This window comes from Lissotriton helveticus, chromosome 2_1, assembly GCF_964261635.1.
Source record: "Lissotriton helveticus chromosome 2_1, aLisHel1.1, whole genome shotgun sequence".
Lineage (NCBI taxonomy): Eukaryota > Metazoa > Chordata > Amphibia > Caudata > Salamandridae > Lissotriton > Lissotriton helveticus.
This window is the reverse complement of record NC_136059.1, coordinates 25,100,746-25,118,319: the sequence shown is the minus strand read 5'-3', so window position 1 is coordinate 25,118,319 and position 17,574 is coordinate 25,100,746. Positions and strand designations below refer to the sequence as shown.

Below are 17,574 nucleotides of genomic sequence, written 5' to 3'. Positions count from 1 at the left end.
AGTTAGTGTAGCAACCACCGTTCTAAGGGCAAAAACCTCCTCTCTTAATGACTCAATTAGCAACTTCAGTGCATTCACCTCGCTATCATGGACTTTGCAGGGTGTATCGGGATCTTCTTTTCCGGCTCCTTGCCTCTCTACCTCCTCATGAACAAGGACATCAAATTTGTTGTGGAACTCAACATTAGTAACATGTGTCACGTTAGGGGACCCAATCAATTCAGTCGATAATATGCATGTGGCCAAATCAGGTTTTGAATCAGAAGGTCTTTTTACCGAACCCTTGTTCATCCGTTTTGAGCTTTGGTTAAACATTTGCAGTATTAACTTTGCTGATTTTTTCCTTAGAGATGGCTTGGGTGAGATTTATTTTTCCTTTTTGGATGTTCCTTACCATGTGCCCTGTCATGACCTTTTCCTTTACCCATCTTTCTAGGGATCCCTAGATTGATTGTATTTGACCCCTGCGCTCTGAAGGACAATACTCCATTACCATCACCAAACACCAGAGGAAAATAGCCACTTAACAGTGGTTAAGATGTAGTGTAGTTCCTATATTCCCAATAGGCTCTGTGCATTAGAATAATATAAACAGCAGTTTAGACGTAGGACTGAGGTAATCTAGTAATTACCTCAGTAATTAATCTGGTAATCTACTGACTATATTAGACTTAATTAGGTTTGCAAGCTAGCTCAGAGGTCACTAGAAACTTTCTCGAATGAACAGGAATGAGTTAACTTTCCTGATTAGACAAGAAGGAATTAGTTTCTGACAACCACAGAAACATGACAACTTTGCACGTGCATACTTAGTTTCACCAGAGTGCAGAGAAATAGAGAGACGGGCGTTTTCAATAAAAGGTGTTATTTATTGAGCAGTCCTATTTCTCATGCAAGAGAAGTGAGTTGCCACAATTGCAATACTTATCATGAAGTAAAGTGCGTACAGTAAAAGGAGTATTATAAAATAATACTGCAAAAGCATTGATATGGTTTCTGAGTCATATGATACTTTGAAACGGATAAAACATATACATACATAAAAACATTGACTAAACGTACTCAACTGGTGCTTCTAAGATACGCCTACCCCGGTGTACCTGACCTAAGCCTAATATGTGGGAAGGAGTAAGTAAATTGCAGTTTAAGTTAAGTTAGGTTTTTGCCAAGAATCTGAATCAAGAATTCTCCTAAGGTTTTAATCAGCTCCGTACCTTGGTTATAGAATGAAGGAGGTCTTGTATCTCTCTCTCAGGACTCGATCTCCCAGCAACCCGCAAGGGTGACTGGAAACACCGGAGCTGGAATTTCTCGGCAGAAGAAAAGACAGCATCTCTCTCAGTGCGTCAAATGGGAGGGTCGGCTTCATTCGGCACTCGCATCAGGTGGGCGTCGGGCAAGTAGATAGCCACTCTGCTCCAAACCACTGTGTGTTTGCTTAAGGCAACGTTGGTATATTTATACCTGGAAGGTGCCGGGTTTGACGTAAGATTGGACATAAGACGTCACTAAGAACTTACAGGTCTTTCTGGACTCCCGGAGTTCTTGTGCAAATCAAAACAAAAGCAGGGGGAATTCCCGGGCTGCTGGAGGCTTGGTTTGTTTAAAGAACGCGTTGTACTTTCTAGGAGTCTATGGGAGTAGCCTTGCCGTGTTTGGACTGCATGGGCTATGACTAAATATGGACATGATTCTTATGCCTTTATAAGGATATGTTTCGTTATAACCACATAAGGGCATGAATCGGGGATATTTAATTAGGGTCCTAGATACAGTCACAATAAAGATGTCTACTTTAAAAACATGTAATTTCGATAGAAAAAAGGAAGAGCTAAATATCAGCTGGGGACAAATAAACCAGCTTGCAGCAATGAAATCCAAAGGGGGTTTCCCTCCCCCGTCTCTTCCTGCCACAGATGGGCGTAGATGGGCCCTTCCTTGGTCCGGGTTTTGCTCAGGCACGGCCGCGTCACCTGCTGCAGGACCCCGGGGTTCTTTTATGCACCTCCGGTACGTTAGCGGTGACACGGAGCCTCCCGGAGAAAAGGTCGATGGGGGATGGAGTCCCCGGCTGACTCCCACCTCAAAGTGCCTGGTGAAAGGTTCAAGGATGGGCTCCCCCCGCAGGAGTGTGTGGGTTCCTTCATGCACCTCCAGTGCATTCACAGTGATACAGCGCCTCCTGACGCAAAGGTCGATGAGGGATGGAGTCCCCGGTTGCCTCCCACCTCAAAGTGCCTGGTTCAAGGTTCAAAGATGAGCTCTGTACCGGTCAATGTCAATCAGAAGCAGGCTATATGCAAAGTCATCGGCCATAGTGTGCAGTCCCTGGGGAGCTTTTGCTGGTGGAGTGGCCACTGCTGAAAAAGGGAGGAGGACCTGAGACATTCCAGCTGCGCCATCGCTGAAGTCCAGCTAAGGGGAGTGCGATAGAAGATGAGTCCACTATTGGGCCGCATCCTGGCAGTGGCATTCCTTGATCCGAATGGGCAGTTGAGGACCCAACAGCAGCTTGGAGGGGGTGACTGTCGTGTAGAGTCAGACATTGTACTTTAGCTTTATACTCCTGTCACTAGCAGAACAGAATACAGTTCACATAGGATGCAGAAGAAGTTCTAAACTTTACCAGGTTTTGTGGGGTGTGTCTCGCATTGTACGACAATATTTTACCACTTGTGCCTGTATTTCTCCGTAGACTATGGCATACACATCTTATAGGATTTTTTGAAGGGTAACATTTGCAGTAGGGCAAGTTTAAAGAATTGTAGCCTACATCTAGTATGAGGGTGTGGTACTCCACATTACAGGTCAATGTCCGAAGTTTATTAGACCATGTTACTTCCTGTTCTGTATACAGGATGTTTTGCACCCACACACAGGAGTGTGTACACATGGGTGTATTTGTTTTAAATTGATAGTTACATTGGTCACTCTTGCAGTCTTCCTGCTGTGGCAATGGCAGGGTTCATTTGTAAACTTTAATGTCGGTGTCACAGACTGATCCTCAATAGCATTGCTGTGTATGTGTGTAGAGCGGTTGAGTACACATGTTCTCTGCAGGTGCATAGAGTGCCTGACATCATGCCTAATGAGTGACATACAGGATTTGAGTAGACAGATGTGGGTGTTGAGACACTGTGATGGTCCTTCAGTCAAATGCAGAATAACCACTAACCTGACCTTGTCAGAATCCACAGGAGCGAAGAGCAGTTTGCACTCTCTTAGACGTCAGCACCACTCACTCTTCGACTACTCTCCTTAGGGAGCTGGGGGAAGGTTTGCTAGAGGGACCACACCACTTCACCAGAACAGGAATCAATACCCTGAATAATGCAGTATTTCTTATATGTCTCCAACTGAAAACAGAACAACAAAATATTCTGCATTTTATGCCAAAGCAATGAAGAATTGACTCACCCAAAAATATGTTTAACCCCAATTCATGTAGTTAGAGAAAGTCCAATAATTCTCGAAATGTTGTTTAAGAAACTTTCCAAATATGACGGGCCTCATTTATGAGAAATGACGCATCGCTGCGTGAAAGCAGCGATGCTTCACTTCTCAGTGCGCATGCCTTGCGACATACCTGATGCGTCATATTTACTGTATGACGCATCATGTCGCAAGGAGTTACAGATACGTCAGTATTTCTGACGTATCTGTAAGCGCAAAGTGTGTCACAAAAGTGACGCAACTCCAGCAATGCATCCTTTCACATGGGGCAAGCCCCATGTGAAAGGGCCTGCGTTAGTCTTACGCCTGCTGTGAGGCAAGCGCACGATTTTTACGCAACAGCGTCCTAGAAGTGACGCAGTGAAATCTCATAGAACACCCCCACTGCATAAATTATACCTGACACAGGTATAATTTAGCGCAGGTGTTTACAAAGTGACGCATCTGCTTAGATGAATCACTTTGTAAATAGTGCACAACAGGAGGGATGTTTTACGCTGCCAATGCGTCACAAAAAGTGACGCATCCGAAGCGCAAAATTGACGCAAGGCCTCATAAATAAGGCCTGTCATCTTTAGGAAGGTATAGGACATTAGTCTTGCCAGAAATGCAATCTAAAGTCCAAAATGTAAAGTAAACAAAGACGGTCAGAGTATCAAGCTTTAGCGATAAGAATTGGCTCGGAATCCGATTAGTTGTCGGACACGATGAGGCACCTCTCCGAGTGCGGAAGGCGCAGCAAACGCCAGTCGTGGTTCAGATGCGCCTCGCTGAATGTTACTCGCAGGACAATCAAAATGTGGCCAGCGTGAAGGAAGGAGGTCAGCAAAGGCAATCCAACGTGGGAGGTCGAAAGCAAGAATCGCCATCTGTCGAAGGAAGGGAATCTGGGAGACCAACACTGTCAAGCAGATGGGGGCCAGTAAGCCAAGCAGCGGCCTGTGACGCGCAGCGTTTTTTAAATGCTATGCAAGGGAGAAAGGGAAAAGGCTGACTCCTTCCAGCAAAGGTAATGGCATCTGCTCCGGAAGGCACTTATGAAAAGGCGGTTACTTAGGAAACATTAAAGGCAGTCGTAGACGCCAAAACGCAAAAAACGCTTCAGTTTATCCCCGTTTATCGCGCAGGACGCCTGGGGTCTGAGACCTTCACTGTGTGTGCCAAAGTATTTTGCGTAATTCATGTTCCTCCTCACCAGGTCACAGGTGATACCTCCATTTCATTGTCTTAGCTGAACACCTTATGGCTACCTACCTAACTTAGATTTGTTGACGTACAATCTGAGAATGGTGCCACTACCGAGGACATTGAGCCTTGTGGTTATCCCTAGCAGTGGATAGAATGATATTGCCATGGAATGTATGGTTCTAGTGCCTGTCAAAGTTAGACCACCTACATCTGCTGCAAGTTGAAGCAGACTTTGTCCGAGTAGTGCTGTGTGCTAATTTGATGATGATATAGGTAAGATGTTTTTGTGCATTGGGTTTAAGCAGATGCCTTTGAGCTATTTGCACAGTCTTTTAAGCATTGAACGAGGCAAGCAGAGGAAACACAATCACTTTTTTGCATCACATTGCATACCTGCATGGTCTTATAGGTATGAGTCCTGATTGTATCAGTCACATTCTTAGTTAGTGCCGCCTCTGCATACAATCTTAAACGTTCCCCCCTCCCTCCTCTTCTTCCCCCACAAATAACTGATCCCACCCGCACTACTGTCTCCCCACTTCATCTATTGAGCCCAGATGGGTACCACCCCTGCTCCCATGCCTGCCCTGAGTTAGGAGGCAATTGACCTCCTAAGATGTATCTCTTTTGGGCAGGATCCAGTGCTGAGTGCCCTCCAGGGGCATTGCAGTGTGATGGCCCAGCCGGTTGAGTTCCTAGAGGGCATTCACAGTGGTATGTTTGCCCTACACAGATCTTTTCAGGCTCCGGCCTCTTCACTGACAGTAGATTTACACCACATCTCTTGCCTCTTCCCAAAGCCAAATCCCTTTACCCATACCTGTCCCAGAGCAATACAGATGCAAGCATGCACACACAACAACATCCACCAGCACCACAATGCACCGCAAACTCAGTAAGACATTCACGTAAGCATCCACTGAACAGACCCTCTCCACTAGCACCAGAAGCACACACATACCCACAGAGCACACAACAGCACACAAAGAACAGACACAATTAAGTTCAGACCCCCTGACACTAGCACCATTGACAGGCACACCCATGACAGTGACAAACACTCCCTCTACCTCCCGAAGCCAACCCCTTGTTATCCCACCTGCCCTGGCTCCCATAGATGTCCATCTGGTTCCCCTTGACTTTGCATCTACCCCAACCACTGCCCCCTCTTCCATAGTTGACCCACAACTCTCCAATACCAATCTGCATTCCCTCTTTTATTAGTTTTGAGATGCCTGGCCTGCCCACTAGATGCCCCTTCCTGAGGAGGTTTCCCTGACATTATCGTGTTGACAAAGTGCCGTGGTACAGCAATGTGATGCTCCACATCTGGACATTGGACTGACCATTGTCCTTTTTGATTTGTTTCTTAAAAAAATTAGACATTTGATGATACATTTCTCTCTTCATTTATCTTAATGGGAAAGGCAAAATTGGGTTCCTTCAGAACATGCTGCTATGTCTGAACAAGTTTGAATCACATTGGAGTCCCTTTCAAAGAGTTTATTGTGGACTAACCTTGGCACCTGTTCTGGAATTCCAGTGGACGCGGAGACATATTCATTGGTATGAGATGTTGGAAGTGTACATAATGTATGTGACCTAGCATTGTGTTGGTTTATGTGAAGTAAGTATTTGGCCTTAGCCAGTATCTTTTACTCGGACATTGCCCTTCTCCAGCTGATGTATGTTGGACTTGTGTTAGGTAAATTACTATCTCATATTTGTGTATCCTTTGGGACCATTGCATACACATGTGTGATACTTTGTTATTGTATCCATTGTCCCAGAGTACCGTCAATTCACGCAACCACTGTAAATGTAGTTTTTCATGCATATGCTAGTTAATGGATGGTCCACTGTCTCAGAGTTTCATGTTTCGTACAATGGTGTATGGGTATTGTAACGGTACTGTTTAGATTATGCTCTCTATTCATTTTTGTCACTGCTTCCATGAGATGCTGATGGAGCAAGGACTCGAAGAAAAGAGACTTGCTCGTAGGCAATCCGCTCCCTTAACTTATTAACCAGATATAAAAAAATTGTGTGTAAAACTAATGAGCACCACACAAACACGCGGGTTACCCAAGTTTGCTTATGTGTTTACTGACGTAAACAACACGAACAAAGGACTAAAAATGCATTTAAACGGGGAATCTTTACTGCACATGAGTCAACTGCATCTACGTATGCGCGTGGGCGGAAGGCACTAACATGGAGTCTTAAAGGCTCACATGCATGGCATCTGCTTTGCTGAAAAGAAAACAGCCTGTTTTACTCATGCTAATGCTGGAAAAGGATTAATAAATAAAGGGAACTAGAGTAGAGTTGGGTGGTATACAGTGTGACCACTTTATTTTCTAAACTAATATTTGTCTTTTGATTTTATCACTAGTGCGCATTTGGGCCTCTTGTGTATAACTGAAAAAAGCTGAGCCATGTGACTGTACTGTACAACTGTGCATGTCTAACTGAGAATGAACCCGGAATGATGACAATGATTTTGAATACAAGCCAAGGGCGCAGAGTGTCCTGGCCTGAGAACCAGACGGTGAAAAGTTCAACAGGATGGATGTACATGTTAGAGTTTTAACAAATGTAGCAAATGAAATGTGAATGGAGGTGGGAAGTAAAACCTATGAATGAAAATTAAGGGAATGGGTTTGCGAACAATAGTTTAATAGATTTTTATGTCATGGTGTGATAATCATTCCCCCTTGTCTGACCAATTAGATTTCGAATTTTTATGATATTGAAACATTAATAGGTGGAACAACCAGAACGAAAGGTATAATTAAGATAGCTTTAGTTAGTTAGTTAGCGTAAGTGCCTGAGAAAATGATGAGAGGGGAGATGCTGTCGGTGTAACAGGTGATTGCTATTGCTGGTGCTGAGAGAGACCCAGTGGGAAGCTGATGAAGAATCCAATGCAGACCCTGAAACAGAACATACTTTCCTAATTTAATTGGGTTAGTATAAGACTTGCGGAAGAATCTCGAGGAGGAAGAGAGTGTCAGAGAGGAGTGCGGCGCAATCGTCGGTATTAGAGAGGTCAACTATCCTGTCCTGAAACCTGACCTGAAGTCTTTGTTGCCTGAACTATCCCGGGGGACTCTTACCAGCCCTTTGGCCAGGGGGTTGGTCTTCACACCATTCTTGGTAATTATATTTTCATGACATGTGCAGGTGTTCTTTCCTTTCTTTCCTCTCCCTTTCAGAGTTTAATTCATTGCATTGAATTTGAAGTATGTGTTTTGATAATTGAATTTTCTGTCCAACGAATGAGGATGTCTGTTTTGCATTTTTGAAGTGGTTCACATGCATTTAATTTAGATAAAGATTTAAAAACTCAAAAGGAGTCTGCGGTTATTTCAATTTAAAGTATAGGTAAGTTAGCTTTATGTCAATATCACCATCAATTAGTTCAACTAATGGTTCATCAACCAGAGGAAAGAACTCTTTGATCTGTGAAGGGTTAGTAAAGGTAATTAAGACTAATCCTAGACATTGAAAGAAAATCAGAATCTTGACAACCCAGTGGTTTACTCGATTGTGTGTTTATGGGCCCAGGTGAGTGTATGGTAGTAGAGTATCTGTTGTTGTTTAACCGCTGGATCAATGCCATGGAGTGGCAATGCCTTTTGATGTGGGATATGTGTGAATTGTCTACAGATGAGAATGAGAAAAGGTGTATTTGACTTTTAGGACTGTTCAATAATGAGGTATTTTTTGGCTACAGACGGGTGGAGGATGTGTACAATGTGATGTTGTGATGATTAGTGAGGCATCTTGTTGAATGTTTGGATTGCAGGGCATCTGTCAGCTAAAACACAAATCATAATAGGCCAGGAGGTTTGAATGGCGGTCCGTACCTCCCAGAGCCACATTTTGCACAACTGTCACCTCTGCGCTATGTGGACGGTGGCACTGCCCACGGAGCAGCGGTGCTGCTCAAATTGGCATACTTCACAACTCATATTAGGGTGGGTGGGACCACTGTGCTCAAGGCCATTTCACCACCACTGCTGGCCCAGCTGTCCACTGACAGCCAAACTTGTAATCAGGCACTAAGAGTTGACTCCCATCTCTACATGCGATTGAACATTCCCTAGAATTGTATAAGTATCCCTTCAACAACCTGAATCTGTCCATTGCTTGGAGCCACATAGCAAGCTCTTGGAGATCTCTGTTTTGTGTCATGTAAACTGTGGTCAAGAGTAAGCCAGAGTAATGAATGACCGTGTTCCCTTGATGACCTCCACTATGATGAAGATTACCACTGAGGCTGTTAGCTAGAAATATCAAACATAAAACGAGCACCTCCCAAAAGGGCCCCCAAATCACCATATTATCACACACCCTAATGAAAGCCCCTCCCTAAGTCAAAGACATATTCAGGCAACTAAGCAAATGACTGAAATAAAAATGTGTATAGCCACTCATCTGTATAACAAATTCAATATATTTAGTAAAATTGAAATCCAGAGCTCCTGCACTTTGTTCTAGTTTGTTTTTGATGAGGTGAGGAAGGTGTGCAGGTCTCCCTTCATGGAATAGTAAGCTGTGGTGTTCCATGATCAGTCAGTCAGTTTGTGTCTGCAGACTATGTCCTCAATGAGGAGCATAATCTTTCTATCACTCCTTACATCACGACAGCTAGAGTTTTACCAACAAAAATAAGAACGTCAGGAACACATTCACAATATCACTTCTTGGACATACATCACATATAGAGTCTCGATGCTGGTGACTTCTGCTATCAGGAAGAAAATGTTTGTCAAGTCTCTTCACGGTATTGTAACCCATTTTGATACTACAATACACCCAGTGATAATGATACTTTCATATAGTACAATATTAATGTTCTTAGCACCTACAGCTTCACATTTGTGTATGTTTAGGCCACATTCCATTACTATTATCTACTTTTTAAATGCACTTTTTTATGTGGATTCATGGTATCCATAGGTATTCATTTATCCCAAAACAATGTAGGGGGAACACATTTGTGATAATTTGTGAGTCCTCCACTCTCAAAACACATTTCAAATTGGTGTCAACGGGTAGTATTAATATCCTTGTTCTAACTGCTAAAATGTGAACTTCATGAACCATGGGCCAAACTTTCTGTTTATCTTTCAGCCCATCCTTCCGCCATCTTCGGCACCTGCTGGCTCTAATCTATGCCATAGAAGAGATCAACAGAAACCCTAATCTCTTAGGAAACTTCACTCTGGGTTATCAGATCTATGATTCTTGCAATAGTGTGATGAAAGCTCTTCAAGCCACATTTACCATATTGTCAAAGAGGGAGAATCCAGTCCCAAACTACAGCTGTCAGAGTGATGACACACTGGTTGGCTTTATTGGAGACCTGTCATCTACAACATCCTTCTCAATAGCCCAGCTCCTAGGAATCTACAGGTATCCTCAGGTAGGAAACGTGTTTAGTGACTGAACATCCCAAAGATTTGTGTGTTTGGGCAACTCTTTTAAATAATTCTTGAAAATGGACGCCTAGTTCAATGTAAACATGTGAAATAAGGAACATAAACAAAGGAATTGTTCCTAATGTAGATGTATGAAGTAGGCTAAAATTAAACATAGATTGCTTGTGTTACTGTCTGTCACGTCAAGATGGACTGTGTCTAGGGGAATAGGAATGAGATTGTTTTGAATGTGATGGATTTCTGTCTAGAGTGGGAAAGCCAGTGATAAAAAATGATCCCACCCTACTCAGTCACCCTTGGCCTCCCGTCCTATGTCCATGTTGCTCCCTCCCCCGCCTTTCTCCACTGATTCTTTTGCTATAACTTGATGTCTCTCTCCCTTGCCTTTCTTTCCCTAAACTCACCCCATAGACTACTGCCTGCCACTGTTGCCATCAGCTTCTCTCATTCTTAAAGAACTGCACCAACATTTGCAAAGTCATCTTGGAATTTTTGTTTGTCTATTTTTAAGATGGTCTTTACGATGCATGTAGACACAACATGAATGCCATGTTAGAACAGTATAGAAATAAGCATATAAAATTCATGTTTTAGCATTGCAAAATGGACTCTTCATTTCGTTTAGATATAATATAACTTCTTTTTTTATTTCAAAGACTTTATTAGCTTTATAGCAAAAAATAAATAAACAGAATGTTGCATGATACAGTAGTACAGAGCACATGTGGAGGTCAGTAGATAGAGTGTACTATACACGTTTACTAATAAACATGTCACCTTATGAGAAAGTATGAAAAAACATAGCAAACAAATTTGGTCTTAATTTAAATCAGATCCTGAATAACAAGCTATAGCAAAATATAATATAACATATCACATGGACACAAGCAACTACAATAATATCATAAGTAAGCTATAACAAAAGGCATGACTTGTTTGGGGATATAATAGGACAATATCTATCTGGGTAAGTTGCAAACAGGTGGTGAGAAGTTTGAGTATTGTAATAGCTACTAGTTGCAATTTTGGAGATTTGCTTCAATATGGAGGTCATGCAGGTTTAGTGTGGGCAATATAGTCAACTAGTGTTTCCTAGACAGGTCTAGACTGAGGTTTGCAGGGGGAGTTTAGGAGGGAAATGTTGTCTGCCTGTCTCAGATAGAATATCCAATGTAACCAGGACTTGAAAGTAGCTGCTGTGTGTGGTATCCTTTATCTCCTGTACATGCTCTGCTCTCAGTTACTTGCATACACTTACCGTTCTAATGTGGAATGTGCTGATTCAGAATGTTTAACCTGGACAGAGTCAGTTATCTGCTGGACTCTGGAGGATGAGGTCTCAAGTTTATGCCTTACAATAAACTCCTATATATTTCACATCTACCTGCCTGTTCTTCATTCCTTTGGACTACACTACATTTTGGCGACGATTGGACTACACCTACGCTCAGAGACCTCAACTCAACTCTATAATAGCCACTTGTGATCAGGAATAATCAATGGATGCTGCCGTTTATTGACAACAAGAAGTGACCATCATCTACTGAAGGTAGAATTTACAAATTGTTTTCACGCTGAAGCCTCTCAGACTGTTAAAATTCGTGCCTGCTACTGGGCCTTTCAAACTGTCAAACGTTTGTGCCTGCTGCTGCGCTTTTCAGACTGTCAAACGTTCGTGCCTGCTGCTGCTGCGAAGATTATTACCACTGTTGTGTGCTGTTATTAAGAAATCAAATCATACATTTTCTTTTAAGACTCTAACTCAAAAAACAAGCCTCTCCAGTTGTGTTACCTTTTAAACGGCAACCTAGCAACGCGCGAGCTTGGCAACGTCGTCTTCACTCCGCAGTGTTCCAGCGTCCATTCTCTTTCCGTCATTCCGGAAGAAAGTTACTTGGACGCTACTCACGCTGAACTCTACTCACGTTCTTGCACGTAAGCCATGCTCTGACGTCGACACGTCCTCCACCATCTTGGATTTGTTTTAACAACAGCTCCATACAGACTCAAAGCCGGTCACCACAGTTTTCATCCTGCATGTCGGGCCCGTCTTCGCTGATCGGCACAGCGTTTATTTACGAGACTGAATCAAGCGGTGAGCTTAACAACTGTTTTCAACAGTTTTGACACAGCGTTTAGTATCATATGCTGGTCCTGTCTTCGCTGATCAGCACAGCTTGACTGCTTGACTTGACTTGACAGCACAGTCTGACTACATTTATGAATAACTACCACCTCGATCTTCAGACACTGCCTGCAAATTTTAACCTTTTCATGCATTTGGAATTAATTTATATTGCTATATATATACATTTACTTGTCTCTATACTTATTTTAGTACCACAACTTCATATTTCTAGATTATATACAAAATGCAGAATGTCACAGCTCCTCCCTTCTTCCTTTCTGAACCAGGTGATCCCCCCATTCCTTGGCTCAAATGGAAGAAGGTCTTTGCTCATTACACCAGAGTATGTGGCACTTCTCTCAGTGCAGAGAGAAAGTCTTCTTTATTTATGCATTGCCTGGGCTCAGAAGGCCAGGATGTGTTTGAAAATCTTCCTGAGTTACCTGATTCTGAAGCTAATGCGCTTAATGAATATGAAATTTGCATAAGGAAGATGGATCTACATTATTTGCCAAAATTAAGTATGGTGTTAGAGCGTTTTCACTTTGGCAAGAGAATGCAAAAACAAGATGAAACTATAGAGCAATCTGTTACTTCTCTTCGTAAACTTGCTTCCACGTGTTCTTTTGCTGGTACTTTAGATGAGAGACTTAGAGACCAGCTTATGCTTGGATCTTCTCTCGAGAAAGCAAAAGACAACCTATGGCAGAAAGACAACCCAAGTTTACAAGAAGTAATTACTGCACTTAAATTACATGAGCATTCTAATACTTGTCCTGAAGTGATTCGGAAAAATACTTCCGAAGAAAAAAAAGGATCTACTGAAGTGAAGGAGATAAAAACCTCTTCAGTTGCTTCAACACAAAAATAAGCTGGTCCTGAAGTAGGGAACTCTAATGATAACAAAAATCCTAATTCAGATATAAAGTCAGCTAATTTCAAATGTTATCGATGTGGGAATGTAGGTCACCTAGCCAATGCCAAAGAATGTCCTGGGTGGAAAATGACGTGCTCTATATGCAAAAGAAGAGGTCATTTCACAAAATGTTGTAGGTCTAATAAGGCTCAAAAGAAAGTGCGGATAGTAGATATATATGAGCAAGAACAAACAGAATCTGTTGTGTGCAAATAAACACTGTTGGGGTTGATGGTCCAATGGAAAATATATCTATTGAAGGATGTGTTGTTAACATACTATTTGATTCAGGAGCTAGGATTACGTTGATTCCAAGATTTTTCTTCGAGAAATACTTGCTGAACAAAGTGAAATTACTCAAACCAGACATAATTCCTAGAGGGTATGGTGGCAAAATCATAAACCTTTTAGGCTACTTTCTTGGTACCATTGATTTCAAAGGGAGAGTCACAGCTGGTAAGTTTTATGTCTCCATGAAAGGAGATTCTCTTATTAGTTGGGAACACCAAAGGGATCTTGGTGTTTATCTTGATCCCAATCAGTCTCCTTCAGTGTGTTTGAGAGAAATTCCAGTTAATGTAGCAGCGGTCTCAGATCACACTGATTGGGCCAAGAAATATCCAAGTGTCTTTTCAAAGAAACTAGGATGTCTTAAAAAGTACTTGCATTTAATAAAATTAAAAGAAAACTTTACCCCTATAGTAGCTAAAGTGAGGAATGTTCCGCTGTTGGTTCGTGACAAAATGAAAGCAGAACTAGATAAACTTAAAAACAGTGGTGTCATAGAAGAAGTTGAAGGCACAGAATGGGTTTCGCCAGTCGTGATGGTTCGGAAGGCCAATGGCGAGGCAAGATTGTGCATTGATATGAGAGAGCTAAACAAAGCTGTAATAGTCGACCATTATCCCCTCCCGAACATAACTGAAATGTTATCCTCATTAGGTGGTGCCACACATTTTTCTACGTTAGATCTTTCCTCTGCCTACCAGCAGGTAAATCTACACCCATCTTGTCAAGATTTCACCACTTTCATCACTCCCTTTGGGACTTTTAAATTTCTTAGGATGCCTTTTGGCCTAATATCAGCTGCCTCAGTGTTCCAGAGGGTGATGGAGGGCATCTTAGGTGGTTTACATGGGGTTAAGGTCTATCAAGATGACATTTTGGTTCATGGCGTTGGTCGTAAAGAACATGATGACAGGGTGTGTGCAGTATTAGATAGATTGCAAGACGCAGGACTCACTCTAAGATTGGATAAGTGTAAATTAAGAGTGGAAACAATTGAATACCTTGGACATCTTGTTTCTGGCTCGGGTATCAAACCTAAACCTTCTTTGGTAGAAGCAATATCCAATCTTAAATATCCCAGCAGTAAAGATGAGTTGGTCAAGTTTCTGGGAATGTCAGAGTTTTATAATAAGTTTGTTCCAGGGTTTGCCCAGAAAACAGAAAAGTTGCGAAATTTGTTAAAAAAGGGACAAGAATTTGTTTGGGACAAGAGTTGTTGTGAGGAGTACGATCACATCAAAAATTGTCTCAATCATGCACAAGATCTTGCTAGTTTTGATCCCACCAAGGACTCTTATATCATGACTGATGCCAGTTGCAAAGGTATTGGAGCTGTTCTTTTGCAAAAAGGGGAGAAAGTTGATAACACTATACTCTTCATTTCAAGACCACTAAGGGGTGCTGAGAACAATTATTCGGTGGTGGAAAAAGAAGCTCTGGCAGTCTATTGGGCAGTCCACAAGTTAAAAACAATTTCTGTGGGGCAAAATGTTTTCCATTATCTCAGAAGACCACAAACCTCTTAAGGAAGTTTTTGAAAAAAAGGGATTGATTGCATCTCACACAGGATAAGGAAATGGGTTGTTACATTGCAAGATTTTGAATTCAATGTAACTTATTTACCTGGTTCGAATAACATTTTAGCCGACTGTTTGTCTAGGCTTACGGGTGATGCCATTCCTGAACAACATGATGATTTTTCCTTCTGTAATGAAGACTTGTCTGAGAATTTAAAAGTATGTGTAATCACACAGGGTGTCATCACAAAAGAAGAATGGTGCAGTGAATTACGGTCTGATGTTATTCTCCAACAAGTCATTGGATATGTTCGTGATGGTTGGTGCCAAAAGAAAGACTGTAGTGAAGAGATAAAGAGTTTTTGGTCTGTTAAGGATCAATTGTCCTTATTGGATGGTCTCCTAGTGAGATGTAGCAGACTAGTTCCTCCCATTAAATTGAGACATAAGATTGTAGAAAATGCTCACTCTAGTCATATGGGTATTGCCAAAACCAAAACAAGAGTCAGGGAGGTTTATTGGTGGCCTGCCATGGACACTGAAATTGAAAGATCTGTGCGGGATTGTCCACAGTGCTCCATGAGTGATAAGATACTGAAATGTAGAACACAACCTATGGTAATCAGGAAACAGTCTACGGGCTCTTGGGTTGATGTTTCTCTGGATATTCTAGGTCCTGTCAAAGTAAGTAGTCAGGATAAGTATGTGATTGTGTGCGTGGACATGTTTTCCAGGTGGCCGTTTATCAAAATTGTGAATAAGGTGGATTCTTCTTCTGTTGTGGCATTTTTGGATGAGCTATTTGCAAGTGAAGGTTTGCCAAAATCTGTTCTTACTGATAATGGGGTGCAATTCACTTCTAGTCTGTTTGAAAGTTTTCTAAGTGAGAGAGGTATTCTTCACAAACGTGCTTCTGTGTATCATCCAGAAAGTAATGGTATTGTAGAAAGGTTCATCAAGGTTCTTAAAGAAACCATGCAGTTAGCTTTGGTTTGCCGTTACAATTGGGAGGAAGCTATTAAGAAAAAAGTGTGTGAATATAGATTTACTACACACTCCTCCACTGGTGTCTCACCTTTTGTATTGTTCAAAGGAAGGTCAGCTTGCACTCCTCTCAAACCCTCTTGGATTTCAATGAAATTCGGTGTTCATGAAGGTCCCAGCAGTGATTGGAAAGAGAAAGAGATAGAAAGAGTGGAAAAGAGGAAGAATGAGTATGATTTGAGAAAGGCTGTTAAGAAAACCGTTGTGCGTGTTGGAGATATTGTGAGAATTAAATTACCTGTGAGAAAGTTTGGTATTTCAAAATTTAGTCAACCAATAAAAGTTATTAAGCTTTTAGGTAATGTGGTTAGAACACAAGATCATAAAGTGTGGAATCTCAGCAGAGTGGCTGTGTGTCGCGCAAGTAATGTTGAAGAAAATGTTTCAAATACTTCTTCCATTCCTTCAACTTCTGGAGCTTCGTCTTTTCCGTCTACTTCTGGTCTTGTGATAAGATCTACTAGGAAAAGATTTGTTCCTTCTCGCTTTAATGATTGTATTTCAACTTAATTCTTTACATTTTGTGTTTATTTGTTGTATATGATTGATAAGAGGGAGGTCTTGTGGTATCCTTTACCTCCTGTACATGCTCTGCTCTCAGTTACTTGCATACACTTACAGTTCTAATGTGGAATGTGCTGATTCAGAATGTTTAACCTGGACAGAGTCAGTTATCTGCTGGACTCTGGAGGATGAGGTCTCAAGTTTAAGCCTTACAACAAACTCCTATATATTTCACATCTACCTGCCTGTTCTTCATTCCTTTGGACTACACTACACTGTGTTTTTCCAAATAGTTAGAACAGATTTACAGGTCGCAGTCAGTAAGATATCTACCAGGAGCCTATCACTGGGTGATTTGAGTTGTTGGTCTAGGAATTCTTGAATGAGTGCCATCAAACTTTAGCTGAATGCTCAGTAGGGACCAAAATAAACCAGACACTTCTTTCCAAAAATGAGAGATGGAGTCACATTGGAATAAGAGGTGTGGGGAGACACGCAAGCGCGCAATTAAAGATGACCGCCGCCCACTGAGCTCCGTTTAGTTTTAAGCCTGTTTTTCGTCTAAAACAACGATTTTCTGTCTGAATATTGGCGCAAATGGGGTCGCTGCAAAAATAAATGTGTCACCTATATTCTGAGGAGGTTTTGACTTCTTGTGGACACCGTAAGTGCTGTTTCAAGTTCCCTGGAACCTGCTCCCAGCCTCACTTCAAGGTACTGCCTGGATTGTCACAGTTTTGACACAGCGTTTAGTATCATATGCAGGTCCTGTCTTCGCTGATCAGCACAGCTTGACTGCTTGACTTGACTTGACAGCACAGTCTGACTACATTTATGAATAACTACCACCTCGATCTTCAGACACTGCCTGCAAATTTTAACCTTTTCATGCATTTGGAATTAATTTATATTGCGTTATATATATACATTTACTTGTCTCTATACTTATTTTAGTACCACAACTTCATATTTCTAGATTATATACAAAATGCAGAATGTCACAGCTTCTCCCTTCTTCCTTTCTGAACCAGGTGATCCCCCCATTCCTTGGCTCAAATGGAAGAAGGTCTTTGCTCATTACACCAG

The 17,574-nt window shown here is 41.8% G+C and overlaps 1 protein-coding gene across 2 annotated transcripts in view; it reads left to right on the top strand.

Moving 5' to 3' along the window:
- The window catches only part of LOC144817678 (extracellular calcium-sensing receptor-like), a 144,778-nt gene that overhangs the window by 68,954 nt on the left and 58,250 nt on the right, over positions 1 to 17,574 (top strand). The window contains exons 3-4 of one of the 2 annotated variants that reach the window (XR_013606939.1): positions 9,784 to 10,075; positions 11,543 to 11,954. Coding sequence is in view for 1 of the 2 variants with exons in the window: in XM_078674422.1 (XP_078530548.1) it covers positions 9,784 to 10,075 (292 nt within the window). In the remaining variant the exon portion in view is untranslated. Of the gene's footprint in view, positions 1 to 9,783; positions 10,076 to 11,542; positions 11,955 to 17,574 lie in introns of those variants that run through there. The other variant, XM_078674422.1, reaches the window with a different exon arrangement.